The 22,950-nt window shown below is 49.0% G+C and overlaps 1 protein-coding gene across 4 annotated transcripts in view; it reads left to right on the top strand.

The window, feature by feature from the left end:
- LOC148147491 (uncharacterized) overlaps positions 1-22,950 on the top strand; it is a 188,170-nt gene that overhangs the window by 134,789 nt on the left and 30,431 nt on the right. For 3 of the 4 annotated variants that reach the window (XM_087995178.1, XM_087995177.1, XM_087995175.1), the window contains exons 4-5: positions 12,654-12,980; positions 14,558-14,830. In XM_087995178.1, coding sequence (XP_087851304.1) covers positions 12,654-12,980; positions 14,558-14,830 — 600 coding nt within the window. The remainder of the gene's footprint in view (positions 1-12,653; positions 12,981-14,557; positions 14,831-22,950) is intronic. The other variant, XM_087995176.1, reaches the window with a different exon arrangement.

Genomic DNA, 22,950 nt, shown 5'->3' with positions numbered 1-22,950 from the left:
CACTGCTCTGTGATACGCTTCCCCTCACTGCTCTGGGACACGCTTCCTCTCTCTGCTCTGCGGCACGCTTCTTCTCATTGCTCCGGGACACGCTTCCTCTCACTGCTCTGGGAAACGCTTCCCCTCACTGCTCCGGGACACACTTCCCCTCACTACTTTGGGAAACGCTTCCTCTCACTGCTCTGGGGCACCTTCCTCTCACTGCTCTGGGACACGCTTCTTCTCACTGCTCTGGGATACGCTTCTTCTCACTGCTCCGGGACACACTTCCTCTCACTGCTCTGGGACACACTTCCCCTCACTGCTCCGGGACACACTTCCCCTGACTGCTTTGGGAAACGCTTCCTCTCACTGCTCTGGGGCACCTTCTCTCACTGCTCTGGGACACGCTTCTTCTCACTACTCTGGGATATGCTTCTTCTCACTGCTCCGGGACACACTTCCTCTCACTGCTCTGGGGCACCTTCCCCTCACTGCTCTGGGACACGCTTCCTCTCACTGCTCTGGGATACGCTTCTTCTCACTGCTCTGGGGCACCTTCCTCTCACTGCTCAGTGACACGCTTCTTCTCACTGCTCTGGGGGAACTTCCCCTCACTGCTCTGGGGCACCTTCCTCTCACTGCTCTAGGACAAGCTTCCTCTCACTGCTCCGGGACATACTTCCCCTCACTGCTCTGGGACACGCTTCTTCTCACTGCTCTGGGACACGCTTCCTCTCACTGCTCTGGGACACGCTTCCTCTCACTGCTCTGGGACACGCTTCCTCTCACTGCTCTGGGGCACCTTCCACTCATTGCTCCGGGACAAGCTTCCTCTCACTGCTCTGGGACACGATTCCTCTCACTGCTCTGCGATATGCTTTCTCTCACTGCTCTGGAATACGTTTTCTCTCACTGCTCTGGGACACGCTTCCCCTCACTGCTTTGGGATATGCTTCCTCTCACTGCTCTGGGAAACGCTTCCCCTCACTGCTCTGGGATATGCTTCCTCTCACTGCTCTGGGAAACGCTTCCCCTCACTGCTCTGGGATATGCTTCCTCTCACTGCTCTGGGAAACGCTTCCCCTCACTGCTCTGGGATATGCTTCCTCTCACTGCTCTGGGAAACGCTTCCCCTCACTGCTCTGGGACACGCTTCCCCTCACTGCTTTGGGATATGCTATATTTCACTGCTCTGGGACATGCTTTCACTCTGCTCCGGGACAAGCTTCCCCTCACTGCTCTGGGATATGCTTCATCTCACTGCTCTGGTACATGCTTTCACTCTGCTCTGGGACAAGCTTCCCCTCACTGCTCTGGGATACGCTTCCTCTCACTGCTCTGGGACAAGCTTCCTCTCACTGCTCTGGGACATGCTTCCTCTCACTGCTCTGGGACACGCTTCCTCTCACTGCTCTGAGATACCCTTCCTCTCACTGCTCCAGGACACGCTTCCTCTCACTGCTCTGGGACATGCTTCCTCTCACTGCTCTGGGACATGCTTCCTCTCACTGCTCTGGGACACGCTTCCTCTCACTGCTCTGTGATACGCTTCCCCTCACTGCTCCGGGACAAGCTTCCCCTCACTGCTCTGGGACACGCTTCCTCTCACTGCTCTGAGATACCCTTCATCTCACTGCTCTGGGACACGCTTCCTCTCACTGCTCTGGGACACACTTCCTCTCACTGCTCTGGGACACGCTTCCTCTCACTGCTCTGTGACACGCTTCCTCTCACTTCTCTGGGACACGCTTCCTCTCACTGCTCTGGGACAAGCTTCCCCTCACTGCTCAGGGACACGCTTCCTCTCACTGCTCAGGGCCACGCTTCTCTCACTGCTCTGGGATACGCTTCCTCTCACTGCTCTGGGACAAGCTTCCTCTCACTGCTCTGGGATACGCTTCCTCTCATTGCTCTGGGACACGCTGCCTCTCACTGCTCTGGGATACGCTTCCTCTCACTGCTCTGGGACACGCTTCCACTCACAGCTCTGCGACACGATTCCTCTCACTGCTCTGGGACATGCTTCCTCTCACTGCTCTGTGATACGCTTCCCCTCACTGCTCCGGGACAAGCTTCCCCTCACTGCTCTGGGTCATGTTTCCTCTCACTGCTCTAGGACACGCTTCCTCTCACTGCTCTGGGACACGCTTCCTCTCACTGCTCTGGGATACGCTTCCTCTCACTGCTCTGGGACACACTTCCCCTCACTGCTCTGGGATATGCTTCCTCTCACTGCTCTGGGATACGCTTCCCCTCACTGCTCCGGTACACACTTCCCCTCACTGCTTTGGGAAACGCTTCCTCTCACTGCTCTGGGGCACCTTCCTCTCACTGCTCTGGGACACGCTTCTTCTCACTGCTCTGGGACACGCTTCCTCTCACTGCTCTGGGACACATTTCCCCTCACTGCTCCGGGACACACTTCCCCTCACTGCTTTGGGAAACGCTTCCTCTCACTGCTCTGGGACACATTTCCCCTCACTGCTCCGGGACACACTTCCCCTCACTGCTTTGGGATACGCTTCTTCTCACTGCTCCGGGACACACTTCCTCTCACTGCTCTGGGGCACCTTCCCCTCACTGCTCTGGGACACGCTTCTTCTCACTGCTCTGGGGCACCTTCCTCTCACTGCTCTGGGACACGCTTCTTCTCACTGCTCTGGGGCACCTTCCTCTCACTGCTCTGGGGCACCTTCCTCTCACTGCTTTAGGACAAGCTTCCTCTCACTGCTCCGGGACACACTTCCCCTCACTGCTCTGGGACACGCTTCTTCTCACTGCTCAGGGACACGCTTCCTCTCACTGCTCTGGGACACGCTTCCTCTCACTGCTCTGGGGCACCTTCCACTCATTGCTCCGGGACAAGCTTCCTCTCACTGCTCTGGGACAAGCTTCCCCTCACTGCTCTGGGATACGCTTCCTCTCACTGCTCCAGGACACCCTTCCCCTCACTGCTCTGGGACACGCTTCCTCTCATTGCTCCAGGACAAGCTTCCCCTCACTGCTCTGGGAAACGCTTCCTCTCACTGCTCTGCGATATGCTTTCTCTCACTGCTCTGGAATACGTTTTCTCTCACTGCTCTGGGACACGCTTCCAGCTACTGCTCTGGGACAAGCTTCCCCTCACTGCTCTGGCATATGCTTCCTCTCACTGCTCTGGGAAACGCTTCCCCTCACTGCTCTGGGATATGCTTCCTCTCACTGCTCTGGGAAACGCTTCCCCTCACTGCTCTGGGACACGCTTCCCCTCACTGCTTTGGGATATGCTATATTTCACTGCTCTGGGACATGCTTTCACTCTGCTCCGGGACAAGCTTCCCCTCACTGCTCTGGGATATGCTTCATCTCACTGCTCTGGTACATGCTTTCACTCTGCTCTGGGACACGCTTCCCCTCACTGCTCTGGGATATGCTTCCTCTCACTGCTCTGGGATATGCTTTCTCTCACTGCTCTGGGACAAGCTTCCTCTCACTGCTCTGGCACACGCTTCTTCTCACTGCTCCAGGACACGCTTCCTCTCACTGCTCTGGTATATGCTTCCTCTCACTGCTCTGGAATCCGCTTTTTCTCACTGCTCGGGGACACGCTTCTTCTCACTGCTCTGGGACACCATTCCCCTCACTGCTTTGGGATACGCTTTTTCACACAGCTCTGGGACACGCTTCCTCTCACTGCTCTGGGACACGCTTCCTCTCACTGCTCTGGGTCATGCTTCCTCTCACTGCTCTGGGACACACTTCCTCTCACTGCTCTGGGACACGCTTCCTCTCACTGCTCTGGGTCATGCTTCCTCTCACTGCTCTGGGACACGCTTCCTCTCACTGCTCTGGGACACGCTTCCTCTCACTGCTCTGGGACACACTTCCTCTCACTGCTCTGGGACACACTTCCTCTCATTGCTCCAGGACAAGCTTCCCCTCACTGCTCTGGGACACGCTTCCTCTCACTGCTCTGCGATATGCTTTCTCTCACTGCTCTGGAATACGTTTTCTCTCACTGCTCTGGGATACGCTTCCACCTACTGCTCCGGGACAAGCTTCCCCTCACTGCTCTGGCATATGCTTCCTCTCACTGCTCTGGGAAACGCTTCCCCTCACTGCTCTGGGACACGCTTCCCCTCACTGCTTTGGGATATGCTATATTTCACTGCTCTGGGACATGCTTTCACTCTGCTCCGGGACAAGCTTCCCCTCACTGCTCTGGGATTTGCTTCATCTCACTGCTCTGGTACATGCTTTCACTCTGCTCTGGGACACGCTTCCCCTCACTGCTCTGGGATATGCTTCCTCTCACTGCTCTGGGATATGCTTTCTCTCACTGCTCTGGGATACGCTTCCTCTCACTGCTCTGGGACAAGCTTCCTCTCACTGCACTGGGACAAGCTTCCTCTCACTGCTCTGGGACAAGCTTCCCCTCACTGCTCTGGGATATGCTTCCTCTCACTGCTCTGGGATATGCTTTCTCTCACTGCTCTGGGAAACGCTTCTTCTCACTGCTCCAGGACACGCTTCCTCTCACTGCTCTGGTATATGCTTCCTCTCACTGCTCTGGAATCCGCTTTTACTCGCTGCTCGGGGACACGCTTCTTCTCACTGCTCTGGGACACGCTTCCTCTCACTCCTCCGGGACACGCTTCCCCTCACTGCTCGGGGACACGCTTCTTCTCACTGCTCTGGGACATGCTTCCTCTCACTGCTCTGGGACACGCTTCCTCTCACTGCTCTGGGACACGCTTCCTCTCACTGCTCTGGGACACGCTTCCTCTCACTGCTCTGGGACACGCTTCCTCTCACTTCTCTGGGACACGCTTCCTCTCACTGCTCTGGGATACGCTTCCTCTCACTGCTCTGGGACACGCTTCCTCTCACTTCTCTGGGACACGCTTCCTCTCACTGCTCTGGGATACGCTTCCTCTCACTGCTTCTGGACACGCTTCCTCTCACTGCTCTGGGATACGCTTCCTCTCACTGCTCTGGGACACGCTTCCTCTCACTGCTCTAGGACACGCTTCCTCTCACTTCTCTGGGACACGCTTCCTCTCACTGCTCTGGGATACGCTTCCTCTCACTGCTCTGGGATACGCTTCCTCTCACTTCTCTGGGACACGCTTCCTCTCACTGCTCTGGGATACGCTTCCTCTCACTGCTCTGGGACACGCTTCCTCTCACTGCTCTGGGACAAGCTTCCTCTCACTGCTCTGGGACACGCTTCCTCTCACTGCTCTGGGACATGCTTCCCCTCACTGCTCAGGGACACGCTTCCTCTCACTGCTCAGGGCCACGCTTCTCTCACTGCTCTGGGATACGCTTCCTCTCACTGCTCTGGGACACGCTTCCTCTCACTGCTCTGGGATACGCTTCCTCTCACTGCTCTGGGACACGCTTCCTCTCACTGCTCTGGGACACGCTTCCTCTCACTGCTCTGGGAAACGCTTCCTCTCACTGCTCTGGGACACACTTCCTCTCACTGCTCTGGGTCATGCTTCCTCTCACTGCTCTGGGATACGCTTTCTCTCACTGCTCAGGGACACGCTTCCTCTCACTGCTCTGGGACACGCTTCCTCTCACAGCTCTGGGACACGCTTCCTCTCACTGCTCTGGGAAACGCTTCCTCTCACTGCTCTGGGACACACTTCCTCTCACTGCTCTGGGTCATGCTTCCTCTCACTGCTCTGGGATACACTTCCTCTCACTGCTCTAGGACACGCTTCCTCTCACTGCTCTGGGACATGCTTCCTCTCACTGCTCTGGGTCATGCTTCCTCTCACTGCTCTGGGATACGCTTCCTCTCACTGCTCTAGGACACGCTTCCTCTCACTGCTCTGGGATACGCTTTCTCTCACTGCTCAGGGACACGCTTCCTCTCACTGCTCGAGGACAAGCTTCCCCTCACTGCTCTAGGTCACGCTTCCTCTCACTGCTCTGGGATACCCTTCCTCTCACTGCTATGGGACACGCTTCCTCTCATTGCTCTGGGATATGCTTCCTCTCACTGCTCTGGGACAAGCTTCCTCTCATTGCTCTGGGATACGCTTCCTCTCACTGCTCTGGGACACGCTTCCTCTCACTGCTCTGGGACACGCATCCACTCACTGCTCCGGGACAAGCTTCCCCTCACTGCTCTGGGTCATGCTTCCTCTCACTGCTCTGGGATACGCTTCCTCTCACTGCTCTAGGACACGCTTCCTCTCACTGCTCTGGGATATGCTTCCTCTCACTGCTCTGGGACAAGCTTCCTCTCATTGCTCTGGGATACGCTTCCTCTCACTGCTCTGGGACACGCTTCCTCTCACTGCTCTGGGACACGCATCCACTCACTGCTCCGGGACAAGCTTCCCCTCACTGCTCTGGGACATGCTTCCTCTCACTGCTCTGCGGTACCCTTCCTCTCATTGCTCTGGGACACGCTTCCTCTCATTGCTCTGGGACATGCTTCCTCTCACTGCTTTGGGATATGCTATATTTCACTGCTCTGGGACATGCTTTCACTCTGCTCCGGGACAAGCTTCCCCTCACTGCTCTGGGATATGCTTCATCTCACTGCTCTGGTACATGCTTTCACTCTGCTCTGGGACACGCTTCCCCTCACTGCTCTGGGATATGCTTCCTCTCACTGCTCTGGGATATGCTTTCTCTCACTGCTCTGGGATACGCTTCCTCTCACTGCTCTGGGACAAGCTTCCTCTCACTGCTCTGGGACAAGCTTCCTCTCACTGCTCTGGGACAAGCTTCCTCTCACTGCTCTGGGACAAGCTTCCTCTCACTGCTCTGGCACACGCTTCTTCTCACTGCTCCAGGACACGCTTCCTCTCACTGCTCTGGTATATGCTTCCTCTCACTGCTTTGGGATACGCTTCTTCTCACTGCTCTGGGACACACTTCCTCTCACTGCTCTGGGACATGCTTCCTCTCACTGCTCTGGGACACGCTTCCTCTCACTGCTCTGGGACACGCTTCCTCTCACTGCTCCGGGACACGCTTCCCCTCACTGCTCTGGGATACGCTTCCTCTCACTGCTCTGGGACACGCTTCCTCTCACTGCTCCGGGACACGCTTCCTCTCACTGCTCTGAGATACCCTTCCTCTCACTGCTCTGGGATACGCTTCCTCTCACTGCTCTGGGACATGCTTCCTCTCATTGCTCTGGGACATGCTTCCTCTCACTGCTCTAGGACACGCTTCCTCTCACTGCGCTGGGACACGATTCCTCTCACTGCTCTGGGACACGCTTCCTCTCACTGCTCTGGGGCACGCTTCCTCTCACTTCTCTGGGACACGCTTCCTCTCACTGCTCTGGGACATGCTTCCCCTCACTGCTCAGGGACACGCTTACTCTCACTGCTCAGGGCCACGCTTCTCTCACTGCTCTGGGATACGCTTCCTCTCACTGCTCTGGAACACGCTTCCTCTCACTGCTCTGGGATATGCTTCCTCTCACTGCTCTAGGACACGCTTCCTCTCACTGCTCAGGGACACGCTTCCTCTCACTGCTCGAGGACAAGCTTCCCCTCACTGCTCTAGGTCACGCTTCCTCTCACTGCTCTGGGATACCCTTCCTCTCACTGCTATGGGACACGCTTCCTCTCATTGCTCTGGGATATGCTTCCTCTCACTGCTCTGGGACAAGCTTCCTCTCATTGCTCTGGGATACGCTTCCTCTCACTGCTCTGGGACACGCTTCCTCTCACTGCTCTGCGACACGCATCCACTCACTGCTCCGGGACAAGCTTCCCCTCACTGCTCTGGGTCATGCTTCCTCTCACTGCTCTGGGATACGCTTCCTCTCACTGCTCTAGGACACGCTTCCTCTCACTGCTCTGGGACATGCTTCCTCTCACTGCTCTGCGGTACCCTTCCTCTCATTGCTCTGGGACACGCTTCCTCTCATTGCTCTGGGACATGCTTCCTCTCACTGCTTTGGGATATGCTTCATCTCACTGCTCTGGTACATGCTTTCACTCTGCTCTGGGACACGCTTCCCCTCACTGCTCTGGGATATGCTTCCTCTCACTGCTCTGGGATATGCTTTCTCTCACTGCTCTGGGATACGCTTCCTCTCACTGCTCTGGGACAAGCTTCCTCTCACTGCTCTGGGACAAGCTTCCTCTCACTGCTCTGGGACAAGCTTCCTCTCACTGCTCTGGGACAAGCTTCCTCTCACTGCTCTGGCACACGCTTCTTCTCACTGCTCCAGGACACGCTTCCTCTCACTGCTCTGGTATATGCTTCCTCTCACTGCTTTGGGATACGCTTCTTCTCACTGCTCTGGGACACACTTCCTCTCACTGCTCTGGGACATGCTTCCTCTCACTGCTCTGGGACACGCTTCCTCTCACTGCTCTGGGACACGCTTCCTCTCACTGCTCCGGGACACGCTTCCCCTCACTGCTCTGGGATACGCTTCCTCTCACTGCTCTGGGACACGCTTCCTCTCACTGCTCCGGGACACGCTTCCTCTCACTGCTCTGAGATACCCTTCCTCTCACTGCTCTGGGATACGCTTCCTCTCACTGCTCTGGGACATGCTTCCTCTCATTGCTCTGGGACATGCTTCCTCTCACTGCTCTGGGACACGCTTCCTCTCACTGCGCTGGGACACGCTTCCTCTCACTGCTCTGGGACACGCTTCCTCTCACTGCTCTGGGGCACGCTTCCTCTCACTACTCTGGGACACGCTTCCTCTCACTGCTCTGGGACATGCTTCCCCTCACTGCTCAGGGACACGCTTACTCTCACTGCTCAGGGCCACGCTTCTCTCACTGCTCTGGGATACGCTTCCTCTCACTGCTCTGGAACACGCTTCCTCTCACTGCTCTGGGATATGCTTCCTCTCACTGCTCTGGGACACGCTTCCTCTCACAGCTCTGGGACACGCTTCCTCTCACTGCTCTGGGAAACGCTTCCTCTCACTGCTCTGGGACACACTTCCTCTCACTGCTCTGGGTCATGCTTCCTCTCACTGCTCTGGGACAAACTTCCCCTCACTGCTCTGGGTCATGCTTCCTCTCACTGCTCAGGGACACGCTTCCTCTCACAGCTCTGGGACAAGCTTCCCCTCACTGCTCTGGGATAAGCTTCCTCTCACTGCTCGAGGACAAGCTTCCCCTCACTGCTCTAGGACACGCTTCCTCTCACTGCTCTGGGATACCCTTCCTCTCACTGCTATGGGACACGCTTCCTCTCATTGCTCTGGGATATGCTTCCTCTCACTGCTCTGGGACAAGCTTCCTCTCATTGCTCTGGGATACGATTCCTCTCACTGCTCTGGGACACGCTTCCTCTCACTGCTCTGGGACACGCATCCACTCACTGCTCCGGGACAAGCTTCCCCTCACTGCTCTGGGTCATGCTTCCTCTCACTCTCTGGGATACGCTTCCTCTCACTGCTCTAGGACACGCTTCCTCTCATTGCTCTGGGACATGCTTCCTCTCACTGCTCTGGGACACGCTTCCTCTCACTGCTCTAGGACACGCTTCCTCTCACTGCTCTGGGACACGCTTCCTCTCACTGCTCTGGGACACGCTTCCTCTCACTGCTCTGGGACACGCTTCCTCTCACTGCTCTAGGACACGCTTCCTCTCATTGCTCTGGGACACGCTTCCTCTCACTGCTCTGGGTCATGCTTCCTCTCACTGCTCTGGGACAAACTTCCCCTCACTGCTCTGGGATACGCTTTCTCTCACTGCTCAGGGACACGCTTCCTCTCACTGCTCTGGGACAAGCTTCCCCTCACTGCTCTGGGATAAGCTTCCTGTCACTGCTCGAGGACAAGCTTCCCCTCACTGCTCTAGGACCCGCTTCCTCTCACTGCTCTGGGATACCCTTCCTCTCACTGCTCCACGACAAGCTTCCTCTCATTGCTCTGGGATATGCTTCCTCTCACTGCTCTGGGACAAGCTTCCTCTCATTGCTCTGGGATATGCTTCCTCTCACTGCTCTGGGACATGCTTCCTCTCACTGTTCTGGGATAAGCTTCCTCTCACTGTTCTGGGATAAGCTTCCTCTCACTGCTCGAGGACAAGCTTCCCCTCACTGCTCTGGGATATGCTTCCTCTCACTGCTCTGGGTCATGCTTCCTCTCACTGCTCTGGGACACGCATCCACTCACTGCTCCGGGACAAGCTTCCCCTCACTGCTCTGGGATAAGCTTCCTCTCACTGCTCGAGGACAAGCTTCCCCTCACTGCTCTAGGACACGCTTCCTCTCACTGCTCAGGGACACGCTTCCTCTCACTGCTCTGGGACACGCTTCCTCTCACTGCTCTGGGACACACTTCCTCTCACTGCTCCAGGACAAGCTTCCCCTCTCTGCTCCGGGACATGCTTCTTCTCACTGCTCTGGGACACGCTTCCTCTCTCTGCTCTGCGGCACGCTTCTTCTCATTGCTCCGGGACACGCTTCCTCTCACTGCTCGAGGACAAGCTTCTTCTCACTGCTCCGGGACAAACTTCCTCTCACTGCTCCGGGACACACTTCCCCTCACTGCTTTGGGAAACGCTTCCTCTCACTGCTCTGGGGCACCTTCCTCTCACTGCTCTGGGACACGCTTCTTCTCACTGCTCTGGGACACGCTTCCACCTACTGCTCTGGGACACGCTTCCCCTCACTGCTCTGGGATATGCTTCCCTTCACTGCTCTGGGACACGCTTCCCCTCACTGCTTTGGGATATGCTTCATCTCACTGCTCTGGGACATGCTTTCACTCTGCTCCAGGACAAGCTTCCCCTCACTGCTCTGGGATACGCTTCCTCTCACTGCTCCAGAACACGCTTCCTCTCACTGCTCTGGGATACGCTTCCTCTCACTGCTCCAGAACACGCTTCCCCTCACTGCTCTGGGATACGCTTCCCCTCATTGCTCTGGAACATGCTTCCTTGCACTGCTCTGGGACACGCTTCCCCCCCCCCGCTCCAGGACATGCTTCCCCTCACCTCTCTGGGACACATTTCCCCCCACTACTCTGGGACACACTTCCTCTCTCTGCTCCGTGACGTGCATTCTCTCACTGTTCTCTGGGACATGCTTTGCCTCAGTCTACACCGGGACACCCTTCAATTCATGGTATTCTGGGACACACTTTCCCTTGTGCTGCTCTGTGACACATTTCCCCTTGCAGTGCTCCAGGACATGCTTCCCCTTGCTGCTCCAGGACAAGCTTTCCTTCATGCTGCTCTGAAGGCAGCTTCCCTGGTGCTGTTCTGGGGACTGCTACAATGATGGAAATTAAAAGAAAGAAATAGAACAGATGGAGCAGCGGAGCTCCAGGTGGGGTGTTCTACTCTGCTGCCATCTTGCCACAAATAAATATTAATCATTAAAGTATAATTGTTTCTGAAGAGTATCTTTTACATGCAGTGCCTCAATGTGATCTACATACCAAATCCCACAAACATGCTGAAACCTCCCTGCAATTCCATCTTTCTATTTGTGTAATGTGAAGACCTCTCTGAAAACTAAAAACTCACTATTCCTGGAAGATTGAAAAAAATCTGTCTCCTGATTGGTGCGCTTAAATCAGTAAACAAGCTATATTTTTGCACCAATCTTGAATTGGCTTTTGTGCCAATGAAATTAGAATGAGATGAAAGATGTTCCATCTTACCATGTGCAGGCGAACAGGAGTATCAGGAGGCGATTACTGCAATTGCTGTGATAGAGCCCATAGATCAGATGCTCGTAATGTTTCTGAAGTTGATGCTTGGTCGAGTGTTAGTGTTGCTAACTGGCATTTGTTCTATTGTCAATGTTACTTCTGACATTGGTGTTGGGATGTGTTCTGATGTTGATGTTAATTCAGAGATTGGTATTGACATTGTTCTGATGTTAATGTTAATTCAGGTGTTGGTACTGGTGTTTGTTCTGATGTTGATGCTGGTTTGGGTTCTGATACTATTTCTGCAGCCGGTGCTGGTGTTAGTTTGAGGGTTCACTTCGATGTTGGTACTAGTTCTTCTGTTTGTCCTTTGGTGCTTGTTCAGGTTCTGGTAATGGTGTTGTTTCTGGTACTGGCTTTATTGATGGCTTTGTTACAAATGCTGATGATGTTACTAGTTGCAGTGATCCTGATCAGGTTGTTCGCAATGATGTCAGTGTTAGTTTTGGTGCATGTAGTGATAGTGATTTTGGATTAGGTCCTGCTTTGCAAGAGAGAGAGCACCAGGTCAACTGGAACGAAAGGGTAAATGAGATGAAGAGTAATTGTAAGCATTGTTAGAATTTGTGGCCACAATACTGCCATTGCGAACAGTCTATTTTGTGCATCTGCTGCTATCCAACATTGTGCTTGTTCTAAGTGTGATTTGTTGTTCACCAGTGGGAATCTCATGGAATTCAGAATTTCATGTACTTCTTTGAGACAGGTGTTGTAATACACCTGAAATTAATGCTATTATTTATTGTGGATTCTTTACAGTGGGTAGAAATCAAAGCCCAAACCTATTGTGCAAGGCATGTTTTCTCTCTCTCTCTCTCTTTCTCTTTCTCTCTCCTATCTTGTCAACTGCACTTGTCCCTTTTATCTTGTACTAGATGCTTTACTAGGTGCTCCCACCTCACTGAATATGTGGAATATTTTTAAAGCTATTTCTTTTTTACTGGCAATGACAACAAATGGTTGAAGCCCCGTTTGTCCATGTTTCTTTGATTCTTTGTTCATCTCTGTCTATTTCAGCTGATTTTGGTCGGCAGTATACAAGTTATTGGCCAATTTTGGACAATAATTCACTGAACCTGAACTGTAGATGTAAGTCGCAGTACAATTTGTCCATGTGGACTTTGGAAATTTACAATCAAAGAAGAATTAAGGTGATATCTTCTGATAATAAAGACAAAAGGAATGAAAGCATCTCAAAGATTCAGAATCGAGTCATCCAGCAACATTTTAATGGGATGAGCTTTCCTCTACAGGTTTTTCCTGTACAGTTTGAAGACGCAGGAACTTACACATGTACCATGGACACATTGGAAGCAGTGAAAATCAAACTGATCACTATCCAAGGTATGTCCAAGAATTTCGCCACAGCCGGGCTAAAGTAAATCACAAGCTCCATCAGCCTCCTGTGGTATCTCCAGTGGGACACTGGCAGATTAAACCCTATGAGAATAGCAGCAATGTACATTTCTATTGTTTCTGTAGGGACACTCCAGGTCTGTTGTGTGGTTATAGCAGTAAAAGAAATCTTTCATTCATAAGTGATAACTTCCCATTACCACCAAATATCTCAGTTTCTTTTTAATAGCCAATGCAACTCATTTTGAAGTCTCTTCACAATTCAGGCTAGTACTAAAGGCAAAAGGAATGACACGTGATAGCTGCATTATCAAAACAAATAAAAACAGTTGTTGCAATTGACTGAAAAAAGGTTAAAAAAAAGAAGCCAATTCCTTTCACCAGGTCATGACCACATGAACCGAGTTGAAATTCTTAAACTCTGTCAAGTGTCAGCATTGATAGCTGCAGCCCTCACCATCAGCAATATCTCTAATATATGACATTGATCATGAAAATAATTGCACGTAACTGCTAACAAATGCAATATTGAGAACGGATGAGAGATCTAGAGCCAAAATATGACAAAAGGCTATTATCCAAGAGGTTTCAAATTATGTTAAAAATCACAGAACACCAGATTATAGACAAACAGGTTTATTTGGAAGTACTAGATTTAGGAGTGCTGCTCCTGCATCATGTAACTAGTATGGCAGGATCATAAAACATAGAATTTATAACAAAAGATCACAGTGCCAAGCAATTAAAATGATATATTGAACAAACCTATGTTGCTGTTAAGTCTTTCAACTTTAGAATGGGTTACAGGTTTTGTTTCATTAATATGTAAATCCCTGAACTTTTTAAAATCACATTCTCGAGATAACTTAAAGCTTTATTTAAAAAGGTGATATCTCAGCTCAGACCATGTATTAAAAATATAAAGTTAGAGTCTGTCTGTATCTCAGTCTTGAGTCAGATTGATTCTACTTCCAAAATAGGAATTTATAAAATGTTATTTGGATTGACTGTCTGCATTGACTATCAGCAGGTTGTGTGCTTTTTCAGCAAAAATAGAGTGTATCTGCAAATGCAAATTCACTGGATAGATGTGTGTGTGTGTGTGTATGTGTGTATATGCGTGTGCTTACGAGGGGAGAGGGGGAATGTGTGTATGCGAGCGTATGCATGTGAGCGTGAGTGCACATGAGAGTGTGTGTATGCATGTGTGTGCATGTTTGGTACAGTGTGTGCATGAGTGTGATGGAGTATAAGCCCGTGAGAGGGTGTGTGCGAGTGTGGGGGATGTATGGGTATGTATTTGAGAGCGTGTGTATGAGAAAGGATCTGCATGACTGTGTGAGTATGTATGGGTAGGCGCGCATGTGTGTGTGTATGTATGTGTGTGTAGTGTAGTGGGTCACCTGTAGTGTGACATGAACCCAAGGTCCCAGTTGAGGTCATCATCATGGTACTGAACTTGGCTGAAACAATCATTGAATTAGTTTAGTACAAAAAATAGAGATTGTAAGGCTAAACTGTTGTGAAATTCTTCTTACTGAAAATGTAATTTCTTTTTGTTACAGTGACAGTGGTCCCCTCTTGCCCTCTGACTGAAGGAGACAATGTTGAACTTCAATGTTCTGTTTCTCAAGCCTGTAGTGCAACAAGGCTTGCTTGGATGGATAATGGCAGGAAAGTTCTTGTGAAAGAAAAAAGTTTCAATCTCTCCAGTGAAGGAAACAACAGTCTGTCACTGTTTATTCCAAAAATTGGACAACAGAACAGAAGCTGGACCTGCCTTGTATTTAATGGGACTATGCTAAAATTTCATATCATGCACAAACTGGCAGTTAATGGTAAGATATTTTTATTGATTTCAACAGGCACAACAGATTTGCTCTTAAGATTAACAATGCGTGAGTTATTTACCTTCATATATTTCACAACATTTAGCAATATATCTCGCACCTCGCTTAAGGGTGTTACCCAGATTGTTTTTAATTGTGTGAACTGGATCCGGTACATTTTGGGGCCAGCACTTCCATTCTTTGAACTTGAATAATGTTTCAATTTGTGTTGCATTCATTTGCAGTGCCTTGCAATGAGCTCAACTGAATAAATAGAAGGATAGCTAACAGAAAGGTCTTCCCACCACTCATTTGTTGGCGTGCAGGCCTTTGGTTTATACAGTATTAATTCAAAGCTTTACTCCACTCTTTGACATTTTAGATTAGATTAGATTACTTACAGTGTGGAAACAGGCCCTTCGGCCCAACAAGTCCACACCGACCCGCCGAAGCGCAACCCACCCATACCCCTACATTTATCCCTTTAACCTAACACTACGGGCGATTTAGCATGGCCAATTCACCTGACCTGCACATCTTTGGACTGTGGAAGGAAACCGGAGCACCCGGAGGAAACCCACGCAGACACGGGGAGAATGTGCAAACTCCACACAGTCAGTCGCCTGAGTCGGGAATTGAACCCAGGTCTCTGGCGCTGTGAGGCAGCACAGTCTTGCTAATTTGCAAGACAGTTTTGCACAGTCTTGCTAATTTGCCATATGCAACCGTGGTATCTATGTGATATCAAACCGCTACATGCTTTGGACTAGAATTGTAGTATAATTTGATTATGTGGTTTCAAATAGACAATTATATATCCTATACAAAAAGCACAATGTGCTAGAGAAAACTCAGCAGGTCTGGCAATATCTGTGCAGAGAAACCCAATGTTAACATTTTGTGTTCAGTATGACTTCTTCAGGAGTTCTGACAAAGAGTAACTTCCGATTTTGTATCAGATCTTCGTCAGCCAGAGTTCTTTGTTTTATTTCTATGTATGCTTTAGCCTTGTGCTAGCATTGGGAACATGTGTTTCTGTGTCAGGACAGCCGAGAGTTTGTGCATTTGACCATGTATGACAGAGTGATATTTCTGTGCAATGCTGTGTGAGTGCTGACTGTCAGAGTAGTCAGAAAGAAAGCCAAGACTTCTCAGACATTGTGAAAGGTGCTTTAATACCCTTTGAAATACAAAGGATCCTTCCCTCATGCCATTGCTAATATTTATTACTTAGTGAATAGTATTAAAATATATTATCTTCATTATTAACTGTGTAAAACATATCTAGATCAAAATGTGTAACTTGTCCTAAAGGATTTTCAAAACTTATCATCTTCAATTTCAAAAGACACCTAATAATTAAAGTCATGAAAATAATGTAAACCAAAGTGGTGGGGGAAGGTGATCTCTCTATCTTCAAAGCTCCTCTTCACTATACCTTGCTATCAATGACATAAAGCACAACGATAAAAGCAATTCCACTCATTAATGCCATTGCCACTTATTAATCCACCAAACATCAGCATTTACTCACAACACCAATTACTTGTGTGTCCTTGCACAAGAGCCTGTTGCTGAGTGGTGACTCTAACAATGAATCCTCCTTCATGTCTTCCTGTGATTGACCAGGTCACACTCCCAGCCGCATCCACTATGTCCTTGAAGGTTGCATTTTATTTGCAGCCCCTTGAACCATGTTCTTGCCAAATGCAGCTACATCTCAAATCAGGGTCTTCTAATTGGGTTATTAAGCGCACCATGTGATCATACCCTGCCCTCAGAAGAGGGCTGCCTGCAGATGCATGACAAAATAATTGTGATCCACTTGGGCAAGATGACCTCTGTTCACATATTTGGATGACTATTCCTGAATAAGGGCTCATGCCCGAAACGTCGATTCTCCTGCTCCTTGGATGCTGCCTGACCTGCTGCGCTTTTCCAGCAACACATTTTCAACTCTGATCTCCAGCATCTGCAGTCCTCACTTACTCCTATGGCTATTATCTAGTCAGTTTTTACAGAGGGGTCTGTATATGTGAGATGTTACTTTCATGATGTTTGTGTGTGTGTGTGTGTCTTTGAGAGAGAGAGAGAGATAGTTAAAGTCTGTTTTGACTAAAACAGTTGTAATTTTGTCCCAATAAAGAAAACTGTAAGAATTCTGGATGCCAAAAATCAGAAACAAAAACACAAATTGATGGAAAGGTTCATCAGATCTGGCAGTGCCTGTGGAGAGAAATTAGATAATGTTTTGGGTCATGTGACCCTTTGTCAGAAGCGATGGTAGCTAGGAAAAGGTTGGTTTTGGCTCTATCTCCCCTTATTGTTTAATCCTTAACTCCTCCACTCAGCCTATCATTTGCATAAAATACAATTTTCTGCGAGCTACCATCAGTCCTGCAGAAAGGTCAAGGGACTTGAAACACTAACTCTGCTACCCTGCTTGTCTTTAATTGTGTGAACTGGACCCAGTACATGTTGGCACCAGCCTTTCCATTCTTTTAACTTAAGTGATGTCTCAGTTTGTGTTGCATTCATTGCAGTGCCTTGCAATGAGCTCAGCTAAATAAACAGTAGGATGGCTTACAAAAATGTCTTCCAACTACTCATATGTTGGAGTGCAGGCCTTTCTGAACCAGTTCGTATGGTATTAATTCAAAGCTCTACTGCTCCCTGTGACATTTTGCACAGTCTTGCAAATTTGCCATATGTAACCGCGTACCTATGTGACATCAAACCGCTTAATGCTTTGGGCTAGAATTGTAGTATCATTTGATTATGTGGTTTCAAATAGACAATTATGCATGCTTTACAAAAAGCACAATGTGTTAGAAAGACTCAGCAGGTCTGGCAGTATCTGTGCAGAGAAACCCAATGTTAACATTTTGGGTTCAGTATGATTTTTTCAGAAGTTCTGACAAAGAGTAACTTCCGATTTTGTATCAGATCTTTGGCAGCCAGAGTTGTTTGTTTTATTTCTATGTATGTTTTAGCCTTGGGAATGATGCTGATGTTTGGTGGATTAATAAGTGGCAATGGCATAGGGAATGTGCATTTCTGTGTCAGGACAGCCGAGAGTTTAAAGACACACTACGCTCATTTGACCATGTACGACAGAGTGACATCTCTGTGCAATGCTGTGTGAGTGCTGACTGTCAGAGTAGTCAGAAACAATACCAAGATCTCTCAGACACTGTGAAAGGTGCCTTAATTCTCTTTGAAGTACAAAGGATCTTTCTCTCATGTCATTGCTAATAGATATTCCTTAGTGAATAGTATTAAAATGTATTATCTTCATTATATTATATTCATTATATTATATATTATTGTTGTGGTTCTGTTCGCCAAGCTGGAAGTTTTTGTTGCAAACGTTTCGTCCCCTGGCTAGGCGACATCATCAGTGCTTGGGAGCCTCCTGCGAAGCGCTTCTTTGATGTTTCCTCCGGTGTTTATAGTGGTCTGTCCCTGCCGCTTCCGGTTGTCAGTTTCAGCTGTCCACTGGATTGGTTGGTATATTGGATCCAGGTCGATGTGTTTGTTGATGGAGTTTGTGGATGAATGCCATGCCTCTAGGAATTCCCTGGCTGTTCTCTGTCTGGCTTGCCCTATGATAGTAGTGTTGTCCCAGTCGAATTCATGTTGCTTGTTGTCTGCATGTGTGGCTACTAAGGATAGCTGGTCGTGTCGTTTCGTGGCTAGTTGATGTTCATGTATGCGGATTGTTAGCTGTCTTCCTGTTTGTCCTATATAGTGTCCTATATCGGGTCCTTCGTTCTGGTGAGTTGTTGTCTGAGCGTGGCTGTTGGTTTGTGTGCCGTTATGAGTCCTAGGGGTCGCAGTAGTCTGGCAGTCAGTTCCGAGATGCTCCTGATGTATGGTAGTGTGGCTAGTCCTTTTGGTTGTGGTATGTCCTCGTTCCGTGGTCTTTCTCATAATCATAAGAACATAATCATACTACCAGCAGATAAAGGCAGAATGACGGTCATCCTAGATAAATCTGATTACATCCAAAAAGCACAACAACTACTTGAAGATACCAACACCTACCAAAAGAGGGAGTTTGACCCCACCCCACAGCTCACCAATAGGATAAATAACACACTAAGGAATCTACAAAAAAACGGACAGATAACCAGAGCTGACCTACAAAGAATGAAACCGGAAAGCAACAATAGCCCCAGATTCTATGGATTACCTAAAGTACACAAACCAGACATCCCACATCATACAAACTGGCCAAAGAACTACAACAGAAACTGAAACACCTGGTCAGCGGATCTAAACACTCTATACAATCAACACAGGAATTCTTGGACATCATCAGAAATATACACATAGACAAAGAAGAAACCATGATATCATTCGACGTGATGGCACTGTTCACTTCGATTGACAAAACCCTAGCCAGAGAAACAATAGCCAACCTACTGGACATACAGAACAGAAAACAGGACGCTGAACCTATCAATAAAGACGGCATACTTAAACTACTGGACTTGTGCCTCACACTTCACATTCAACAACCAGATATACGAACAAATCAACGGAACACCCATGGGATCACCAATCTCGGGACTCATAGCAGAGGCAGTTATGCAAAGGGTAGAACAAACAGTCCTAACACAAATTCAACCCAAACTCTGGGTCAGATATGTCGATGACACGTTTGGAATAATTAAAAACACGGAAATAGAAAAAACACACCGGATCATCAACGCCACACTCACAGGAATCCGATTCACGAGAGAAGAAGAAAAGGATAGCCAACTCCCATTCCTAGACGTGATGGTACAGAGAACACCAGACGGAGAATTCACTACAAGAGTATACAGGAAAGCCACACACACAGACCAAGTCCTAAACTATGAAAGTAACCACCCCAACACACACAAACGAAGCTGCATCAGGACACTATTCAAAAGGGCCACAACACACTGCAGTACAGCAGGACTGCAAAAAGAAGAAGAGGAACACCTATACAAGGTATTCGCCAAAAACGGATACCCGCACAACTTCATCAGCAGATGCCTAAGAGAAAGACCACGGAACGAGGACATACCACAACCAAAAGGACTAGCCACACTACCATACATCAGGAGCATCCCGGAACTGACTGCCAGACTACTGCGACCCCTAGGACTCATAACGGCACACAAACCAACAGCCACGCTCAGACAACAACTCACCAGAACGAAGGACCCGATACCCAACATGAGCAAGACGAATGTAGTGTACAAAATTCCATGCAAGGACTGCATTAAACACTATATAGGACAAACAGGAAGACAGCTAACAATCCGCATACATGAACATCAACTAGTCACGAAACGACACGACCAGCTATCCTTAGTAGCCACACACGCAGACAACAAGCAACATGAATTCGACTGGGACAACACTACTATCATAGGGCAAGCCAGACAGAGAACAGCCAGGGAATTCCTAGAGGCATGGCATTCATCCACAAACTCCATCAACAAACACATCGACCTGGACCCAATATACCAACCACTACAGCGGACAGCTGAAACTGACAACCGGAAGCGGCAGGGACAGACCACTATAAACACCGGAGGAAACATCAAAGAAGCGCTTCGCAGGAGGCTCCCAAGCACTGATGATGTCGCCTAGCCAGGGGAGGAAACGTTTGCAACAAAAACTTCCAGCTCAGCGAACAGAACCACAACAACGAGCACCCGAGCTACAAATCTTCGCACAAACTTTGATTATATATTATATTATATATTATATTCATTATATTAAGAACAAAATGTGTAACTTGTCCTAAAGGATTGTCAAAACCTATCATCTTTAATTTCAAAAGAGGCCTAATAATTAATGTCATGATCAATAATATATTTCAAAGTGGTGGGGGAAGGTGATCTCTCTATCTTCAAAGCTCCTCTTCACTATATCTTGCTATCAATGACATAAAGCACAATGATGAAAGCAGTTCCATTCATTAATGCAATTGCCACTTATTAAGTTACCAAACGCAGCATTTACTCACAACACCAATTACTTGTGTGTCCTTGCACAAGAACCTGTTACTGAGTGGTGACTCTAACAATGAATCCTCCTTCATGTCTTCCTGTGAATGACTAGGTCACACTCCCAGCTGACATCCACTAAGTAATTGAAGGGTGCATTTTATTTGCAGCTCCTTGAACCATGTTCTTGCCAAATGCAGCTATATCTCAAATCAGGGTCTTCTAATTGGGTTATTAAGTGTACCATGTGATCATACCCTGCCCTCAGAAGAGGGCTGCCTGCAGATGCATGACAAAATAATTGTGATCCACTTGGGCAAGATGACCTCTGTTCACATGTCTGGATGGCTATTGTCTAGTCAGTTTTTACAGAGGGGTCTGTATGTGTGAGACACCACTTTCATGATGTTTGTGTGTGTGTCTTTGGGAGAGAGAGAGTGAGAGAGAGAGAGACAGTTAAAGTCTGTTTTGACTAAAACAGTTGTAATTTTGTCTCAATAAAAAAACTGTAAGAACTCTGGATGCCAAAAATCAGAAACAAAAACACAAATTGTTGGAAAAGTTCATCAGGTCTGGCAGTGTTTGCGGAGAAAAAGTAGTTAATGTTTTGGGTCAAGTGACCCTTTGTTAGAACTGATGGTAGCTAGAAAAGAAACCAAAAGAGAAAATGCTGGAAAATCTCAGCAGGTCTGGCAGCATCTGTAAGGAGAGAAGAGAGCTGACGTTTCGAGTCTAACTGACCCTTTGTCAAAGCTAATAAAAAGGGAGAAATAGGAAGATATTTATACTAGGCTGAGAGAAGGTGAGTCATGGCTCCAGAAGCAAAGGTAGCAATAAAGAGATGATAATGACAGTGCATAGAGAGATTAAAGGGAGATTAGGAGCTGTGAATGACCAAGACTGAAGCCAGTACTTTGTGACAAAATATTTGGGGGATGGGTGAAGCAGAGGCAAAATGGAAAACAGGGGTGAAGGGTAGCAAAGGGGGGAGGGGGGGGAAGAGGAGAGGAAAAAGGTGATGATGAGAGAGTGGGGAGCGAGAGAAAGAGAGGCAATCAAGAAATAAGAGGTACAGAACAGTGAAAAAATTTTTAAAAAAGGTAAATAAAATAAATGAAATAAAATTACGGAGCAGAATAAAAACAGAGGGGTCGAGATGGCATAATCATCTGAAGTTGTTGAATTCAATGTTGAGACCGGCAGGCTGTAACGTGCCTAGTCAGAAGATGAGATGCTATTCCTCCAGTTTGCGTTGAGCTTCACTGGAACATTGCAGCAGGCCAAGGACAGACATGTGGGCATGGGAGCAGGGTTGTGTGTTGAAGTGGCAAGCCATGGGAAGGTCCGGGACCTGATTGCGTACAGACCGAAGGTGCTCAGCAAAGCGATCACCCAGTCGGCATTTTGTCTCTCCGATATAGAAGAGACTAAATTGGGAGCAACGAATGCAATGGACCAAATTGAAAGAGGTACAAATGAAACGCTGCTTAATCTGAAATGAGTGTTTGGGGCCTTGGATGGTGAGCATGGAAGAGGTAAAGGGGCAGGTGTTGCACTTTCTGCGATTGCATGGGAAGGTGCCGTGTGTGATAGGAGAGGTGTTAGGTGTAATGGGAGAGGTGCCGTGTGTGATGGGAGAGGTGTTAGGTGTGATGGGAAGGTGCCGTGTGTGATGGGAGAGGTGGTAGGTGTGATGGGAAGGTGCTGTGTGTGATGGGAGAGGTGTTAGGTGTGATTGGAAGGTGCTGTGTGTGATGGGAGAGGTGTTAGGTGTGATGGGAAGGTGCCGTGTGTGATGGGAGAGGTGGTAGGTGTGATGGGAAGGTGCTGTGTGTGATGGGAGAGGTGTTAGGTGTGATTGGAAGGTGCTGTGTGTGATGGGAGAGGTGTTAGGTGTGATGGGAAGGTGCCGTGTGTGATGGGAGAGGTGGTAAGTGTGATGGGAAGGTGCCGTGTGTGATGGGAGAGGTGTTAGGTGTGATGGGAAGGTGCCGTGTGTGATGGGAGAGGTGTTAGGTGTGATGGAGGAGTGGACTAGGTTGTCCTGGAGGGAATGATCTCTGCGGAATGCAGACAGGGGAGGGAAGGGAAGATGTGTTTAGTGGTGGCATCGTGTTGGAGTTGGCGAAAATAGCAGAG

The sequence above is a fragment of the Chiloscyllium plagiosum genome, unplaced genomic scaffold (assembly GCF_037043375.1).
Source record: "Chiloscyllium plagiosum isolate Xiang-an unplaced genomic scaffold, Cpla_swu_hap1 HiC_scaffold_16, whole genome shotgun sequence".
NCBI classification, from domain to species: domain Eukaryota; kingdom Metazoa; phylum Chordata; class Chondrichthyes; order Orectolobiformes; family Hemiscylliidae; genus Chiloscyllium; species Chiloscyllium plagiosum.
This window is presented reverse-complemented; position numbering and strand designations above follow the sequence as displayed.